Here is a 19,202-nt window from a genome sequence, read left to right as displayed (position 1 = left end):
AGAGTTCTCAACATGAGAGAAAAGCTTTCCTTTCTCTCTTTCTTTTCTTCCTTCCTTCCTTCCTTCCTTCCTTTTTCTTTTCTTTCTTTCTTTCCTTCCTCTTTATTGTATCTGTATGAGAAGATGGGTGTTAGCTGAACTTGTGGTAATCATTTCCCATCATGTAAATCAATCATGCTGTTCGCCTTAAACTTATCCCCTGATGTGTGCCAATTATTTCTCAATAAAAACTGGAAAAAAGGGACTTTCCTGGTGGTGCAGTGGTTAAGAATCTGCCCACCAATTCAGGGGACACGGGTTCGATCCCTGGTCAGGGGAGATCCCGCATGCCGCGGAGAAACTAAGCCCGTGCACCACAACTACTGAAGCCCGAGCAGCTGGGAGCCTGTGCCCTGCAACAAGAGAAGCCACAGCATTGAGAAGCCTGAGCACTACAACGAAGAGGAGCCCCCGCTCGCTGCAACTAGAGAAAGCCCGTGCACAGCAACGAAGACCCAACGCAGCCAAAAGATGAGTAAATAAATAAATTTATTTTTAAAAAACTGGAAAAAATTAAAATTAAAAAGTGGACTTTTGAAATAAATTACGGTTTCTATGGTATGTGTATTGCATATGAATACACACACACACACACACACTAAAATATTTTGTAGCTCCTGTGAGTAAGGACTCTATTCTTGCCATTGTGGAAAAATCCCTGATATATTGTAGAATGAAGAGGAGGTCAAGAGGTGTTTTTTAAAACACACTCATGTCAGCTCCCGTGGACAGTCCTTCCTGAGCTCAGTGTACAGTGTGCTGACAGTGTCTCATCTCAAACTCACCCCTCAAGTCTCTGTGACTTCCCACGCCCACACCACGGGCACCAGCTCACCCAGGAACCCAGGAGTCAGGGGGATTCCATGCCCCTGGGGGTGGCTGCAGCCCTCAAGCAGTGGGTGTAGATAACTGCACTCTCATCTTCTATGCAGACCATTCGGGAGATACTGTCTGTACTTTCCAGGAGACCTTGGCAGAATCCCGGTCCTGATGCCCAGAGTGAGAACCACGATACACATCCTGAGGTAGGCTTGTACCTCTTCACACCTGCCCTCTTGGACTGCTTCTCAGATCACCTGCACTCAAGCCCTTGTTTCATGTTTTACTTCTAGAGGAACCCAAATTAAGACAACTGGTACCTAAACGGCAGATCTGTCCTAAACGGCAGATCCTCAGGATGTGAGTCTGTACCCGGATTTCTCATTTCCTGTATGTCAAACAGCAGTGAGGGCCCTACAACTGGTGCGAAGTGCGTGGCAAGAGCCAATGGTATCCACACACGAACACTAAGGCCCTCACCTGTGCAGAACTGGGAGGAGGCACAGGCAGCGAGGGGAGAAGCTGGCACCTGCATTAGCTCTGCCTGTGGAATGGGGCTGAGGGGCGGGGCACTCGTAGCAGTAAGGACTGGGAGGTTGCCTGCCTTTTATTAGCAGACTGGACGCTTCAAAGAAAGAGACCGGTTGACAGGCTCAGGGCTTTCTGTGAATGCCAGACACTTCCGTAGCAATAAAGAGACCTGCATCTCCTGCCAGAAAGACAAGGCCTGGGCTTATTAAGGGGGGGGCCACTGGGAGTGGATCTGAGGGGGCAGAACACAAGGCGGAGAGAGGGGACTGTATGCATGTGGTACGTTCTCCCAGGACTCCCAAGCTATCATCTTGGTACAGGTGCCCAACCCAGTCCTTGTGCTGTTGGAACCCAGCTCCTTGGAACTTGGACATGACGTTGACCTATGGGAAATGAGGTGGCTGTGTCAGGACTGCTGTGGAAGCCTGAGGAAGGTGTGAGATGGCCCCAGGAGGTGAAACGGTGGCCTGACTACGTTCCCCAGGACTGGCCAGAGAACACACCCTTCAGTAAGGAATACAGCAGCGAGGAGGGCCCCGAGTCCTCGAGAAGCCCCCTGAGGGCTGTGCTGTGTGATGACAGAAGATGCTCCGTCGTGTCTTTGAGGGTGATGAGATCCTGGCATACAGAAGAGGTACCGCTTAACCGCCAGGCGCGGGTAGACATCATCCCACCATGACCCGCTGGGCCAGGGTGGCACCCGGGGCGTGTTGAGAGAGGCGGCCTCAGGCAAGGGCTCAGAAACCACTGTGTTCCTAGAGGGTGAGATGGCTGAGCACCCAAGGAGCGTGCCGCTTGATGTGCCTCGCCAGAAACAAAATCAATCGCTCGTGAGCAAAAGGCTGAGGTCAGCCACCGCAGCGGAAACTCATGACGCCTTCATTCGGTTCCCAGCTTTGAGGCAGTTCTACAGCAAACAGCCAACTGACGGCAGGGAAGAGTGGATGGACCCCCTCGAGGAAGGGCCCTGTGATGCCACCCCATGTACAGGCTGTACATATTCCTTCCACGACGGGACTTAGGGCACCCGTGTCCTAAGGAAAGGGGACCCCCAGGCCTTGTGAGGACCGCTGGATACAGTCTGGACTGACACTGATGCCAGGGCTCCTGAAATCCCGTCATCCCTACCTTACTGCCACAGGAAAGGGCCCCCGTCGTTCTCACAAGTCAGAGGACCTACCCTATGGCGATGTCCCTGGTCCTGGGTGCAAATTAGGATGGTTTTACTTAACAGCCCCCAGAAGCCTCCCCCGAGGAAGAGCCACTGTGGAGGGAAGGGCCAAATGGAAGTCCTGGAAGTCCACCCAAGATAAATCGGAACAAGCCCACAGTTCCTCCTGAAACTGCAGATACTGATGCCTCTTCCACAAAGACTCAGTGGATATACTCATCACATCCCCATTCAGATCACCTGTGAGCCCCTGCCAAAAACAGATCATGCTGGATGAACCAAGCAGTACCCCTAGTGGCAGCTGTGGGACAGTCAACACAGCGTCTGGCATTTGGTCTGTGGCTAATGTCCTGATCTTTCCAAAACTATCAATAAAAAAGGTCAAAACCAGTTTGTAAGTGGGCAGGACAGCAGGACACATCCTTTCTCTTGCTCCAGGGATCTGGTAACTGCCCCGCTCTCTCCTGTGAGATACCTCGACTGTCAGGACACTCCCTGAGCTGTCACACTGGTCAGATATACAAACAACACCATGCTATTTGAACCTGGGAAGCAGTGAAGAGTCTCTGAAATGGAAGCTTAGAAAAGCAGAGGGGATGGCTCGGACAGATACAGAAGCAGCATCCCCTAAGAGACAGCCTCTAACTGGTGATGGTCACGGCCAAGCTCAACAGGGAAAATCCACTTCATGACTCCAAAGTGACCCCTCTCTATGTTGAAGGACCTGAGAGATCCAGCCTAAAAGAGCCAGCTTCCTTAATCTCTGAGCTGTGGCACCACGAATGGAAGGAGGACCACTGAGAAATGTCGGGGGAGGAGGAAAGAGAGAAAGCTGCCTTCAGAGTTTATTCCCCCCAAATATATATAATGGAAATTTTGCCCTGTGTGCAAATTCCACCCCTTTTTAATTAATTGGCACTGGGACCAAATCCTGAAGAGCCACAGTTTTATTTCACATGTGGTTGGGTATGGTAGCATCAGTATTTACAATGCATGAGGTCACAGAACTTACAAAATAAAAAGCAATTCCAAGCAAGTCAAACCCCACACCTTTCCAAGCTGCCCCAACCCCACCCCCAACCAATGTACATAATGCATATAATACTGGAGAAAAAAAGACCACAGTACAAATGGAATAACCCCAAGCCAAATACACATCAGGTAACTAATGCTGTCCAATACAACATTTTTAAAGTTATTGATACTGTTTAGATCATTTCAGTGGTAAATAAGCCTTTCTTTAAAAAACAATTAAACATAACATCGGTATTTACATCACCAGGTAACGTGAACATGCTTCAAGTTTCCTAATCCTCGGGACTAATTATTTTATTATATTTGTATTATTTGTGCATATTCCTCAACCTGAATAAAGAAATAAAAGGAGCTCAGTGCTATCACAGTTATGGGTCACGCCATTCTGTGCAGATACTACATCTTCGAGTCCCTCAGTATAACTCAGGTCAGCACCCTTCACACCCTCTCAACTCACCCCAGAGGCCCAAGAGCCGGAGGATTCCTGAGCCGGAGGATTCCTGACACGGAGCTGCTCAGCTCCCGGGTGACAGAGATCCACCCCTCCCAGGCTGCCCGCACCCCAGGGTTGAGGGAAAAGGGATTAAGAGAAGGGGAGAAGACAGGTGGAGGAGTGTTTACACACACGGGCTTCCCAGATCCCTCAGTTCACAGAACAAAGAGAAAGAGAAGGAATATTTCAGACAACTATAAAACACACGCTGATTATGCCAGAGCTAAGAGCCTTTCAAATACCAGATGTCATGGAAGCACCATTATGAGCTTCCACGATATCATCCTACAGACAGGCTGTAGAAGCGAAACTACCACCGAAAGGAACGGTGATGGTCAATACAGATCTGGAGGAATCTGTGACTCATTTGCTACAGCTGACAGATTTATTAATTTTATTCCTTATGCTTCTTGTTCCAAAAAGACTTTTGTTCAGCATTCCAAAAGACTCTGGATAAAGAGTATAAGTTTCAGTGGAAGAGGAAGGGAGGATGGCAGAGTGGAGAAGTGAGCACAGCTGAGGGTCCAGTTCCCTATCCTCCAGGTCTCACAGACATTTACAGATTGAATCCTGCCCCCTCATCTCAGAGAAAAGGTAAGTGCATTGTTTTAAAAAAATAAAATTTTAAAATATAAAATAATTCTCTCTCTCTGTCTCTCTCTCTTTTTTTTTTTTTTGGCTGCATTGGGTCTTCGTTGCTGTGTAGGGGCTCTCTCTAGTTGTGGCGAGCAGGGACTACTCTTCATTGTGGTGCGTGGGTTTCTCACTGTGGTGGCTTCTCTTGTTTCGGGAGCACAGGCTCTAGGTGCGCAGGCTTCATTAGTTACGGTGCATGGGCTCAGTAGTTGTGGCTCGCAGGCTCTAGAGTGCAGGCTCAGCAGTTGTGGTGCACGGACTTAGTTGCTCCAAAGCATGTGGGATCTTTCCAGACCAGGGCTTGAACCCATGTCTCCTACACTGGCAGGCAGATTCTCAACCACTGCACCACCAGGGAAGTCCCAAAATAATTCTTAAAAGTTAAAAACAGACCTAACTTTCCAGAGGAAAGAATTATTTCAAGTGAATTTGAAATAGTATTTTGACTGTATTTAGACTAAGGATAAAAATACATCTTGAACTGCAGTAAAACAAACAAATAAACCTGCATCCAGTAGATTTCATGCTATTAATAATATTTCATTACTATTTTGACTCTATAAAATACATAGTAGGACAAGTAATTACATCGGGTTGTTAGGAACCAAAATTTTCAGTGTAAAATAGAAACAAACATAAAATCAAAGAACCCTGCAATCAGGGAATCTCTATACCTTCCACTCAATTTTCCTATGAACCTAAAACTGCTCTAAAAAATAATGTAACAAAATTTTTTCTTTCTAAAAAAAATATTTATTTCCTAGCAACAGCCACAAAAACAGCTTAGAAATGACACTAGCCAGTAGCACTTAGCTCTTCTAGCACTTAAATTATGGTCTCTAAATATTTCCCACAAAAAGGAACCAGGACTCCTTAAGAAATTACTTAATCCAAGTCTGGGGCAGAATATGTATGAAATAAGCCTAAAACAATCAACAACTATTAGGATCATGACAAAATGACACAGAAGCCAATTTGAAGGGGCTCCAACTGGCTGAAGACGGGATATTTTAAGCATTAAAAGATCTATCATTTTGCTGGAATGAAACACATCAGATATGCAAAAATAGCCAAATTTAAATACTCCCTCCCACCCAAAAGAAAAGCTTATTGGTCATCCCTGAAGTTTGCTAGGGTATCAACTCATTATTCTGAAAACTGATGAATAAAGGGGAAGAATCCAGCATCTGTCTTGCCTTTGCTACAGATGTTTTCAGAATAACCAAACAAGTGATGAAGAGAATGCTTTGTAGAAGAATCACAGCTAGTAAATGCTGAAGAAATGATGAGATTAAAAAATCATCGTTTTGGGGGCTGATGGCAGAATTATACTTCTTTTTCTTTTCTTTTTTTTTGGGGGGGGGGAGGCGAGGGGGTGGCATGACACTGTGCAGCTTGTGGGAATCACAGTTCCCCAACCAGCGACTGAACCCAGGCCCTTGGAAGCAAGACTGCAGAGTCAACCACTGGACTGCCAGGGAACTCCCAGCATTGTATTTCTAAGTGCCACAAAAACTCCTTCAAAATTCAGAACCGAGGTAAAAGAAGTCTCCATTGTCTCTTGAATATATAAAAGCCAACTAATTATTCCCAGAGAGTCTATTTGGTACTCTGGCCTACTAAATTCCGTATTAAATGCATCAAACTTAAAAAAAAAAAATCACCATTTTATAATCCCTACTGGACTAATGACTTTAGGCAACAATCATCAATGACTGCTGAAACATTAGATGAAAAGATGATGTGGAACTTTCTAGTGGAGGGGCCAAGCTGACAACATCTGGTCCACCATCACTGAAAGCGATGAAGTCTTCCTACCAAAAATGGGGAAAAGTTGAACATGAATCTGTCCAGCTTCTAGCTCTAACTTTAACAGATGTCCACCTCTATCAGTTTACAGAAAATATGAAGCATAGTACATGTCAAACACCACCACAAATCCAAAATGTAGGAAATACCAAGATATAATATCCAGATAACGTGAACAAATAAATGACACAAAATAAGAAGAGAGAGTATCTTATAGACACAGACATAAGAAATATATCACATACAATATATGGACCTTGTTTTCAGATACTGATTCAAGCAAAAGAACTGTAAAGTGACACAATTCCTCAAGAAATCAAAGGAACAAAACTAAACCTAAAGGTAGCAGAAGGGAGGAGATAATGAAAATTAGAGCAGAGATGAAATGAAATAGAGAACAGAAAAAAATCAATGAACATAAGAGTTCATTTTTTGAAAAGATCAACAAAACCGACAAATCTTTAGCTAGATTAACTAAGAAAAAAAAAGAGAGAAGACTCAAAATCAGAAATGAAAGAGAAGATATTACAACTGCTGGCACAGAAATAAAAAGGCTATGAACAATTGTATGCCTACAAATTGTGTAACCTAGAAGAAACAGGTAAATGTCTAGAAACATACAACTGACCAAGACTGAATCATGAAGAAACAGAAAATCTGAACAGACCAATAGCTAATAAGATTGAATCAGTAATTAAAAACTCAAAGAAAAACAAAGGACCAGATGGCTTTAGCTAGAGAATTCTGCCAAACATTTGAAGAAGAATTAACACCAATCCTCCCGAAACTCATCCAAAAAACTAGAGGAGGGAACACTTCTAAGCTCATCCTATGAGAATAACATAACCCTAATACCAACGCCAGACAGGACATGACAAAAAAAGAAAACTGCAGGCCAATATCAATATTCCTGATTAATAATGATACAAAAACCTCAACAAATATCAGCAACTAAATTCAACAATTCTTTTTTTTTTTTCTCTTGGCTGTGCTGCGCTGCTTGTGGAATCTTAATTCCCTGGCAAGGGATTGAACCCGGGCCCTAAGCAGTGAAAGCATGAATCCTAACCACTTGGACCCCCACGGAATTCCCTCAACAACTCTTTAAAAGGATTATACATCATGATCAAGTGAGATTTGGAGTGCAAGAATGATTAGACATATGAAAATCAATCAATGGAACGCACCATGTTAACAGAATGAAGGGGACTTCCCTGGTGGTCCAGTGGATAAGAATCTGTCTTGCAATGCAGGGGACGTGGGTTAGATCCTTGGTCAGGGAACTAAGATCCCACATGCCCCAGGGCAGCTGAGCCCGTGCACCACAACTACTGAGCCTGTGTGCCACAGCTGCTGAGCCCATGTGCCACAACTAGAGAGCACGTGCACTGCATTGAAGAGCCTGAGAGCCACAATGAAAGATCCTGCATGTGACTATTAAAAAAAAAAAAAAAAAAAAACCAACACAGCCAATAAATAAGTAAATAAATATTTAAAAAAAAAACAGAATGAAGGATAAGAACACGATCATTTCATTTGAGGCAGAAATTTATTTGGTAAGATTCCACACCTTTTTATGATAAGACACTTAACAAACTATGAATAGAAGAAAATTAGCTCAACACAATAAAGGCCATATATGAAAACCAACAGCTAACATCATACTTAATGTGAAAGACTGCAAGCTTTTCTTCTATGATCAGGAACAAGGCAAGGATGCTCACTCTCACCACTTCCATTCAAGATACTATTGGAAGTCCTAGTCAGAGCGACAAGGCAAGAAAAAGAAATAAAAGACATTCAATTTGAAAGGAAGAAGTAAAATTATCTCTAGTCACAGATGACATGATTTCATATGTAGAACAACCTAAAGATCTCACACACACACAAATGAACTCAACAAAGTTGTGGGATACAAAATCAACATACAAAAATCAGTTGCATTTCTATACACAGACGATGAACAATCCAAAAAAGAAATTAAGCAATTCCAATTATAATAGCATCAAAAAGAATAAAATACTAGAGAATAAACCTAACCAAGGAGGTGAAAGACGCATACACTGTAAACTACAAAACACTGCTGAGATTTAAAAAGACACAAATACATGGAAAGACATCCCGTGTTAATGGATTGGAATACTCAGCATTGTTAAGATGTCCATGTTACCCAATGTGATCTACAGAGTCAATGTAATCTTTGTCAAAACCCGAACTGCATTCTTTGCAAAAGCGAAAGATTCATCCTAAAATTCATACAGGATTTCCAGGAACCCCAAAGAGCTAAAACAATTTTGGAAAAGAAGAACAAAGCTGGAAGACTCACACTTCCTGATTTCAAAACTGCAGTAATAAAACCAATGAGTTACTGATATAAAGACAGAGAAATACACCAATGGAACAGAATAGAGGGGCCTGAAAATAAACTGTCATGTGTATGTTCACATGGTCATCAACAAGGGTGCCAAGACCACTCAGTGGGGAAAGGACAGTCTCTTAAAACAAAAAGTGTTGGGAACACTGGATATCCACACGGAGAAGAATGAAGCTGGATCCTGACTTTATACCATATACAAAAACAACTCAAAATGGATCAAAGACCTAAACATAAAACCTAAAATCTAACACTCCTCGAAAAAAACATAGGGAGAAAGCTTTATGATATTGGGCCTGACAATGACACCAAAAGCACAGGCAACAAAAGCAAAAATAGACAAATGGAACATCAAACTTAAAAACTTTTTTGCATCAAGAGATACAATCAATACAGTGAAAAGTCAGTTTATGGAATGGGAGATAATAATTGCAAATCATATACCTGATAAGCAGTTACTATCCAGAACATATAAAGACCTACAACTCAACAACAACAAAAATCAAGTAATATGATTTAAAAATGGGCAAAAGACCTGAACAGACATTTTTCCAAATATGATATACAAATAGCCAAGAAGCATATGAAAAGATGCTCAACGTTACTAATCATCAGAGAAATGCTCACCAACACAAGGTTATCACCTCACAGCACTATCAAAAGCAAACAAACAAAAAAATGAAAGATAAGATTTGGTGAGGATGTAGAGAAACTGGAACACTTACGTACTGCTGGTGGGATTGTAAAGTGATCCAACTGCTATGGAAAACAGTACAGAGCTTCCTCAAAAAATGAAAAATAGAACTACCATATAATCCAGCAATCCCACTTCTGGGTACATATCCAAAAGAACAGAAAGCAGGGTCTCAAAGAGATATTTGCACACCCCTGTTCACAGCAATACTATTCACAATATGCAAGAGGTGAAAACCCAAAAGTCCACTGATGGATGAATGGATAAACAAAATGTGGTATATACATGCAATGGAATGTTATTCAGCCTTAAAAAGGAAGTCTTGTCACATGCTACAATATGGACAAACACTGAGAACATTACACTAAGTGAAATAATCCAGTCACAAAAGAGAAATCATATATAATTCCATTTGTATGAGGTACCCAGAGTAGTCAAATTCATAGAAACAGCATGTAAAGTGGTGGTTATCAGAGGCTGGGGGTGGGTACAAGAGTTGTTGTTTAATGGGTAGAGTTTTACATCTGCAAGATGAAAAAGCTCTGAAGAGCTGCTGTACATCAGTGTGAACACACTTAACACCACTGAGCTGTACACTTAAACATCATTAAGATGATACATTCTATGCTATTTTTTTTTGTTTTTTGTTTTTTTAACCACACACACACACAAAAGACAATTAAGATAGTCAGAAAAAACTGAAAACTAACTCTTTACACAGTTAACTGCATTTGAATCCCATCCTCAGACAGTGGAAAAAACACTTTTATTAAGAGGTAGAAGACCTCGCTTCTGGCCCCAAGTGTCCTAACTAGGTACTAGATGATATTAAAGAATTACTGTGAATTTCCTAACAGTATTATGGATATGCTTTTTTAAAAAAAATTCATGCTGAAGTATTTAGGGGTGAAATTATATTTTCCAAGATTTGCCTTAATATACTCCAGACAGAAAAGAAAGAGTATGGGGCTGGGGTAGACAAGAAAGAATAGTAGGGCATTCACAAATGTTGAAGCCTGGTGATGGGGATTTAGTTGCTGTTTTCTGTAGTTTGTGAATATCTTCAAAATTTCACAATAAAAAGCTTGAGGGGGGGACTCGGGGGAGGGTGGGGGGTGAGTCAGGGGAGGGAGGGAATACGGGGATATGTGTATAAAAACAGATGATTGGGGCTTCCTAGGTGGCGCAGTGGTTGAGAATCCGCCTGCCAATGCGGGGGACACGGGTTTGATCCCTGCTCCAGGAAGATCCCACATGCCTCGGAGCAACTAAGCCCGTGTGCCAAAAAAAAAAAAAAAAAAAAACAGATGATTGAACTTGGTGTACCCCCCCAAAAATAATAAATAAATAAATAAAATTAAAAAAAAAAGCTTGAAAAAGTACAAACAAAATAAGGGAGGGAAGGATGGATGGATGGATGGATGGATGGATGGATGTTTGGACTGAATGGAAGGATTAATGTACTGAGGTTTTATAAGACAAGCATCACAGGCTATTGTTAATTTTTAGAAAGCTTTATGTTTAACTTGCATTAAACAGATTTTAAAAAAGAAACTGGAATGAAATTGAAAGCATTTTCAAGCTTCAAGTAAATGTTTCTCACCACCTCCCCTGGCAATACATAAACAAATCAAAGAAGGTAAATGAGTGAAGAACAGGGAACAGAGGTGCCAAGGGGGGCCATGGAGAGCAGCCCACCAGGACCATATCTGGACACAAACGGAGGAATTTCTGCTGGGAAAACTTCCACCACATCATGGAACACAAGCCAAGCGTGAGAAGGCGCTGCTGACTGTTCCTCGGGCACAGAAGATGGACCTGTCTTGTTTCTGTTAAGAGAGAAATCAGTCAAGCAAGGACTTCAGAACAGGGATGACAAGTGCACAAGGCTGAAAAATGCTGGCACTCAAGGGAAAGAGAAGAGACAAAAGGTGCAAGGTTAAAAGCAGGACTGATGGAAGCGAATTCCATCCAGCTCAGGGCACTGATGAGAAAGATCCCCAATCAGGAAACCAGTGAAATAATCCGTTGCACCAAAAGGTGGAAGACAAATGGCAGAACTAGAGTAGACCGGAGGGATCCAAGGGATGGAGCTCTAGCGCCAGTGACCTCAACTGGGGCCAGGGCACGAGAAAATGAGAGGGTGTGAAGCGGGGAGAGGTGGGGAGCTTGAGTGATGCCACGGAGAAGGCAGCCAGGAAACTTGAGCTGAGCTGGGCGCTGCCCTGGGCAACGCACTTCCCCCCACCCCCCATAAACCCACCATCTGCAAAATGTGTTAAAAGAAAGGTTCTCCAGGGTCCCTTCCTCGGTTCTGGATAAATTTTTCCGCAAATTTATTCCTGGCTGCAAGGATGATTAAACACGAGGGGATAAATAATAAGGACACCACTGAACTCTCAACTCAGTGATACATTTTAAACTTGACTGGAAGACCTGCTGTCAATACTTTGGTTGCCTGGAAGCAAGAAAGGTGGTCTCCAGGAGCCCCCAGGGTTCCAATGACCAAGAGGACAAGGGGGAAAATGGAGAAACTCGCCCTGGCCAGGCTGAGCGTGCACGGCGAGATGCAAACAACAGGCACAGAGGCAGAGGAAAGCAACCCCAGCAGCTGGTGCTTCGACAGATCCCTGGGAGTTCCCTGGGATTGGCTGCTATAGAAATTCCCTGCGCACCTGTGACCAACACCTGTGACCAACACAGCCCCTCTGCAGGCCCCATGGGATGTTCAAAAATGAGCAACATCAAGTGCTTCCTTGCGCCTGAGCCACCGGCAACTTTTGCGCCATGTCTTAACACCCTCCCCGCAAAACAATCTTGAGGTAGATACGATCATTACCCCCATTTCAGGGTGAGGGAAACCGAGGCTCAGTGAGGTGGTTTCTCTGATGCTGCCTGACGAGAGAGCAGGAGGGGGAGTCAGAGTTCCCTGGCATAGAAAGATTCTCAGCGAGGCCTCGTCTATCAGGTCTTACTGCCACCCCAGGGTCAAAGGGTCTCCTGTCTCTGGCACAGACGCCAGCCAGCGAGGGTGGGGCTGCTCCAGATACGGTACCCCCTGCCTCTTTTTCTGTGGGTCCAGCTCAGGGATGGCCATCTGGTTCCGTGGCCAAAGTGCTAAGTCAGCTCTGACGGGGTCAGGCTGGTGGGGTTGGAGGGACGGGAAGGGAGCCGTGAGCCGCCAGCAGGAAGGACAGCCCAGCATCCCACAGCCAGGGGCCCCAGGGAGGGAAGGCCTCGGGGCCTACTGGAGCTCAAAGGCTTGCCACTCCCCACATAAGCCTCAACCTCCCCACTGGTAGAGAGTGAACCTCTGTTTCTGCCCCAAAGCCGGGGTGCAGGGTGTGCGCTCCAGTTTCCTGACTGTCCCTCCAGCGTAAGAGTCATCCTACACGGAAACTGGCCGACCCCCTTCCGGGTCCGGCCCACACAGTTATGGTGAACTGAAATCAACCTCAGGCAGAACACGCGGAAAGGACATCAGGTTCTAGGCTTTTTCTTGTTCCAGTGTTGCTTGTGTTTGAATCCCTGTCCTCACCTGTAAGAATAATCTACTTAACCATCAGGTAGTGGGAAGAACACTTGTACTGGGAGGTAGAAAACCTGGCTTCCAGCCCAGAATCTCCCACAACCCTTGTGTTGCTGCCAGTGCTCTACCTCCCCTTGCCTCAGTTTCCTCATCTCTCAGTAGGGGAAATTCGCCCGTCCCTAATCACCTCACCCGGGTGCTGTATAAAAGCAGTCAAGGTTGGCAAACGCCCTCGGAATTCCTGGGCAGCAGCACTATGACATCCATTCACCCACCAGTGCTCACATCCTCCCACCCCACCACCAGTCCCAGAGGCCCAGGGGCACAGCCAGTTAGACAGCATCACTCAAGGCCCGGAACAGGCTATATTCCAGCCAGTTTGACTGATGCGCTCAGTAAAGGAGTCTCTGATAGGACCAAAGGGGAAAAGAAAATCTTCTCCAGTGGCCAGAGGGGCCTCCATGTTGCTGGTTCTTCCAGATTATCTAGCCACACTGTCCCTCCCCCAGAAAGCTCTGGATCAATGATTCTGGAAACTGCTCAAGTCCTAAAGAGGATTTTAAAACATCAAGAGTCCCTTCCATACTCCACTTTCCACAGGCATCCCTATTTTAAGCACCCCCCTGTTTCAGTTCATCCCTGTTGAGTCCTGCAGAGGAGGAGGGCTTACTCCACATCATCTGGAAAAGACACCTGTTCTTACACAGGTGACTTTAGTGGCTTCACAAATGCATATAAAGAAGCAGATGGCCATCTACAGAGTTAACCTGCCTGGACTTGCCAGGCAGCCCCACTACAGGTCACGGTGCAAGCCCATCTTGTGACAAGCATGGGTGGGCAGGAGAGGCTGGAGGGGATGAAGCAGGCAGCCCGCTCTGCAGAGGGACGGGGATGGAGGGCGAGGGCAAGGAGGGGGCGCAAGGGGCAGGGATGGGTTCAGGATGAGCTCATCTGCCGCAGAATGAGCTCTGTAATCTCTGCCCTGCTGCCCAGTCGCATGGGTATCCCATAGTAGGCCGTGCCTGGGCTCACATATACAAACGTGGTCTGGGCCACTTGGTACAGACCAGCAAAGAAGGGGTTCAGGAGATAGGCTGCCACATTCAAGGGGAAGATCTGCCCAGCGTGCGTGTGCCCAGAAAGGATCAAGTTGATATCCGGCCGAGCCTGGAGGGCTCTCTTGGCAGCCAGGGGCTGGTGAGCTAGCAAGATGGTGCTGTGGTCCGGGCTGCAACCCCCCAGGGCCTTTTCGAGATCCATGCCGTGGCCGGAGTAGTGCAGGATGTCTGCTTCGATGTCGTCCACCCCGGCCAAGCAGATCCAGTCACCATCCGCACCCCTGGCACGCTGGGCCCGGGTGGCAGAAATCTTCACGTTCTCATTGTGAAGGGGCTTGACGTTCAGGGATTCCAGCAGCGCAAACCAGTTGCTGACGTCTGACGTGTAGTACTCGTGGTTCCCCGTGACGAAGTAGGTGCCCAGGCGAGAACGAAGCTGGCCCAGAGGAGCGACGGCCGTCCGGAGGACGGAGGCTTCGGCATCGCACAGGTCACCCACGATCACCGTGACGTCCGGGTCCAGCGTGTTCACCATCTTCACGAACATCTCCATCTGGGTCCTGCCCACCGTGGGGCCCAAGTGGATGTCCGAGAGCAGCGCGATCTTGAGATTGTCCATGGAGGCGGGCAGCCAACGGACGGGCACCTGCACAGTTCTCACGGCTGGGGGCTGGGCAGCGTTGCGCAGCCCCGCCAGGCTGAGCACGGCGGTCACCAGCACTGCCAGCGCTGGTCTGAGCGCCAGCCTCCTTGTCTTGTCGAGGCTGCCCACTGCCCTGCCGGCGCGCCAGGCCAGGAGCTGGTAGGCCTGCTCCATGCCGCTGAGGATACAGAGGAAGCAGACCATGATGATGTATGCCCCGAGGCAGGAGTAGGCCGCCAGGGAGAAGAGGTAGGGCTCCTCGGCCACCAGAAAGAGCATGGTGAAGAAACTGGAGTGGGCCAGGGCCAGGAAGGCCACAACAGCCAGCTTCCAAAGCTGGAAACAGGCCGACTCCGCGGCTGGGGGGTGGCTGAGGTTGCTGACCGTGCTGCGCCAGATGTAGAGGGAGCCGAGGAGCATGAGCGAGTTGGCAAACAGGGCGAGCTGCAGGCGGAACAGCCATCGCCAGGCCCTGAGCTCCAGGCTCTCCGCCAGGTAGGAGCGGGAGACCACCATGGACACGAAAACAGTGCCGGCTGCCAGGGCGGCCTTTGCGCCCAGGGACAGCTGCCTGAAGATCGCCATCGCCTTTGATCCTAAGAGGGTCCCCTGCCAGTTCTGTGCGGGCGGGCTCTGGGAGGTGAGTTCCTTAGATAGGACAGTGGCCAAGGGCAGGTTTCCAAGTCAGCTCCGCCTGCAACCAGGAACCCGGCGTCAGCTTTGTGGGATATGAGAGCTTCCTTGTCCCCAGTCAAAACCTGAAGGCCACTTACATCTGCCCAGCCTGCCTTGAATCCAAGCCACTCAAATACCAGTCAGTTGCTACACTTTATTATTGAAATATAAACACACTGGATTGTAACAGGATGGGCAGTTTCATTTTCTAACAGTTTTCTGAATGTTTAAATTATTTCCATAATGTGTATGAACTTTTATAATAAGAAAACCATTATTCTAAATCAGCGGTTCTCAAATGTGGAGACCCTTGCCGGGGGGTAGGAGGGGTCCATTAAGTCCAAATTATTTTCAAAAACAGTACTAAGCCATAACCATTCTCTCATGAGTGTACAGTGAAGTTTTCCAGAGGCTACATGACATGTGATATGGCAAGACTGAATGCAGAAGTAGCTACGAGAATACCACTGTCATCTACTAAGAAAGACATGAAACAGATTTGCAAAAATATACAATGTCACTCTTTGCCCTAAAATTTGGGAAGAAATATTATTTTTCAAAAAATATACAAAGTTTATTAACATATAATGATTTTATGATTCCTTAAGTAAGTTAATAAATACATATTTTTAAATGTTTTAACTTCTAGGACAGCTAAAGTTTGAGAACCGCTGTTCTAAATAAATGTAAACAAGGAAATCATGGAAAGCTAGGCGGCTTGTATCTTTTTCAGCTCTAGGCCCAGGAGGGACACCTGACATAAGGATTCCTGGGGGGGGCGCCCTATCCTCCAAGCTTCTCCTCTATAAATCTTTATCCCTCCCCTCTCACAACCCTCCTAGATATTGGTTAAGATCTGCCCTCTCTCCATCTTTCTCTGCCACTGAACCCTTGAACTATTCTCTCGTGGTTCTCACAAGAACTGTTCTCACAACAAAGCTGGCTAGTCCCCAATCCAGGGCGCCCAGACAGAAAACTGGGGCGGGGGAACCACAGACCCAGGTAGACTGTGGACAAAGGCTAGCAAATAGTCATCTGAGGTGACCTTTTCCCAACAAGAACCCAAAATGAAAATATTTTCAGCAGCTGTTTTCCAAATAAGATTCTCAATCTCGGTTTAAGATAAATGTATGACCTTTTTTTTTTTTTTTTTTTTCTGTTCTAGGCACTTTACTGTAAGCCTTTTATCAAAAGTGTAATTTGCAAATCAAAGTTCACCAGCTTCTCCTTATAGAACAAGCCCCAGACCCAGCCTGCCCGACCTCTGGAGGAACCAAAGCTGGTTCCCTGATCGTGTAGAGAGACAGGCGCCCCTTTCAATCCCCCCCCCCACCCCTTCCAAGGCCGTGATGCCGACCTCCCCAGGAGCGATTCGGAGTTGCCTCGGCCCTTGCCTTAGCTCTGCCGGGTGGACTGAAGCTGTCCTTCTCCCGCAATCGTGCACCTCCGCCCCAACCTCGCCCGGGCATACCCCCTCCAGCAACGCTGGCGGCTACCTGTAGCCGACCTCTTGCTCACCGCCAAACCCTGCAGGTTTGGAAAATGCAAGCCTTCAAAGTAGGCGGTGGGAAGTGCCGAGAAGGGCACGAGATGTCGGAAAAGAGAACACCTCGAAGGAAATTAACCCACTGTTCCCACCGCAGGGGCCTCTCCTGACCCCGTCTTTCTCCTTCCGGAGCGCTCCGCAGAGCGCTGGCCAAGGCGGGGCGCGCCAAGCCAGAGCCCCAGGCGCCCTCCAAGAACGCGCGCGGCTGGGACCCCCCCTCCCGGAAACCCGCAAAGCTGGAAAGCACCTCCTCTCAGCCCCTCGTCGCACCGATGAGGAAGTCGGTCCCTGCGAAAGAGGCGGCAGGGGCGAACACACGAGCGACAGAGCTGCCGGTTAGGGCGCGCGCCTCGCCCAGCCCGCCCCCGACGGGAGGCCCGGCCCACTGCCTGCGCTCTCCCGGTGGCCTTGCGGGCCCGGGCGCGCCTCGGCGTCCCAGGACCTCCGCCCTGCGGGACTCCGCAGGGCCGCGGCCCCAGCCCGGTCCCCTGCCAGCCTGTCCCCTCTCCATCATTCCCGTGCCGGGGTCCCGAGGACTTACGCGCAAGCCGCGCGCAGAGCCCAGCAGCAGCGGCACCAGCAGCAGGGAGAGGATACGAACGACCCCCAGCATGTCCGCCCTCCGGCCTCCCAGCTCCGCCGTCAGCGCCCGGGCAGCCGCCGGGTGTCACTTGACTGAGGACCCACTGCCGGGCCCCGCCCCGCGCCGGCTCCGCCCCGCGCCCCGCCCGCGGCCGCCGAGCCCGGAGTCCCCGGAGGCGGGAGCCTGGGGTCACGCGCGGCCGCGTGACCTCGGGATGGTATTATCTGGCCCTGGCCGGCCTCCGCCGCGGGGAGCGGCCTTCTGCAAAGACACTCCAGAGGGCTGGCTGTCAGCAGCTTGATAACGCGCCTCGGGATCGGACGTGAACAGGCTCGCTGCCTCCCAGCACAGGACAGAGGAGGGCAATTGCCGCCAGCTACACCTAAGTGGACGGGAATGGACTCGTCACTAGGTGGACTCCCAGCCCTGCACACGGGGCCATCCGGAAGACTAAACCAGGGGCCCGCAAAGTGTGGTTCCCTAGACCGATCCTGTGTCTGGTACGTGTTAGAAATGGAATTCACAGGTCCTCGCCCACGAGACTCTAGGGGTGGGATCCAGAAATCTGTATTTGTACAGACCCTCCAGTTCGTTACCATGCACGCTAAAGTTTGAGAACCACGGTCCCAGGTTATTGATACATGGAGAGGTGCGGTTCAGCGGTGGCGAAATCTTTCCGAAGGCCAACCCTCAAAGTACCAGGGGCTGCGGAATGTTTTTTTACAAAGGTGGGTTTTGAGAGATAAGAGGAGCAGCACCTCCCATCTTTCAGTTTTGCACTCGAGCCTTTCAGCATCCCTGCGATGCCGGCAAATCTAAGTAGACATAAAATACAAGTTTTATCCAAGTTTTACACTCGGGAAAACGAAGTATGTACTGTAAGTTGGCCTGTCTGGGACCGCTGGTTAACCACTAGACCTGAATTTGAAGTTGTCTTTCCTATCTGGTTCCCCGAACTCTCTGAAAATCCCCCCTGTCTTCTCATCACTGCACAAGTCTCAGCTTTAATAGAAACTGAGTCTCAGAGGAAGTAGCCTTTAGGGAAATCGATTTCAAATAGGTGTATTTTTCCAGCTTTACTGATTGATACTTAACATTCCACAAAATTCACTCATTTTAAATATTTCAACTTTTATATTGTTAATTTAGTTTTGAAAAATAAAAATGTAGGGTTAGGGAATTCCCTGGCGGTCCAGTGGTTAAGACTCGGTGCTTTGGATCCCTTGTGGGGGAACTAGGGTCCCACAAGTCTGTGTGTTGCAGCCAAAAAAAAAAAAGTATGGTTAAATTATGAGGACTATTGACAGACTCCTTGACTAAACTTTAATTAGGCTCCACTGACTAGAAACTCTTCTAGACTCTTCCAGACCTGGACCTTGGCCTTCTATGCCTGTCCTGTCCTTGCCTACCCTGCGTTGTCCAGTCTTAGCAAAGAATCCTGCTAGGTCGTTTCAGGAACAATCCCCCAGTTCTTGTTATCTAATCAAGTTCCTCATTCCCACGCCTCCTCCCTTTGACATCTAAGTCCTTGACCTACCCTTAGCAAGAATCTCTTGACATCTCCTCC

At 47.4% G+C, this 19,202-nt stretch overlaps 2 protein-coding genes across 4 annotated transcripts in view; both read right to left on the bottom strand.

Annotated features, from left to right (window-relative positions):
- Positions 1 to 17,717, bottom strand: part of GLB1 (galactosidase beta 1) — a 90,834-nt gene extending 73,117 nt beyond the window's left edge. The window contains exon 1 of the mRNA XM_057705078.1: positions 17,594 to 17,717. Coding sequence (XP_057561061.1) covers positions 17,594 to 17,665 — 72 coding nt within the window. The 5' untranslated portion in view covers positions 17,666 to 17,717. The remainder of the gene's footprint in view (positions 1 to 17,593) is intronic.
- TMPPE (transmembrane protein with metallophosphoesterase domain) lies at positions 10,975 to 17,716 on the bottom strand. Of its 3 annotated transcripts, none has more exons than XR_009048724.1 (2): positions 17,300 to 17,400; positions 10,975 to 11,430 (listed from the first exon to the last, which is right to left on the bottom strand). XR_009048724.1 is itself a non-coding variant. In XM_057705079.1 (2 exons), the coding sequence occupies exon 2, from the start codon at positions 15,414 to 15,416 to the stop codon at positions 14,067 to 14,069; it is 1,350 nt and encodes a 449-aa protein (XP_057561062.1). In that variant the 5' UTR covers positions 15,417 to 15,525; positions 17,594 to 17,716; the 3' UTR covers positions 13,826 to 14,066. The 3 variants fall into 3 exon arrangements, 2 of the variants coding, with proteins under 2 accessions (XP_057561062.1, XP_057561064.1); XM_057705079.1 differs by lacking the exons at positions 10,975 to 11,430; positions 17,300 to 17,400 and adding exons at positions 13,826 to 15,525; positions 17,594 to 17,716; XM_057705081.1 differs by lacking the exon at positions 10,975 to 11,430 and adding an exon at positions 13,826 to 15,525 and having other exon boundaries at positions 17,300 to 17,365.
- Positions 17,718 to 19,202: the final 1,485 nt, after the last annotated feature.

The sequence above is a fragment of the Hippopotamus amphibius genome, chromosome 13 (genome assembly GCF_030028045.1).
Source record: "Hippopotamus amphibius kiboko isolate mHipAmp2 chromosome 13, mHipAmp2.hap2, whole genome shotgun sequence".
Classification (NCBI taxonomy): domain Eukaryota; kingdom Metazoa; phylum Chordata; class Mammalia; order Artiodactyla; family Hippopotamidae; genus Hippopotamus; species Hippopotamus amphibius.
The sequence above is the reverse complement of the archived record's forward strand: the minus strand, read 5'-3'. Positions and strand labels throughout refer to the sequence as shown.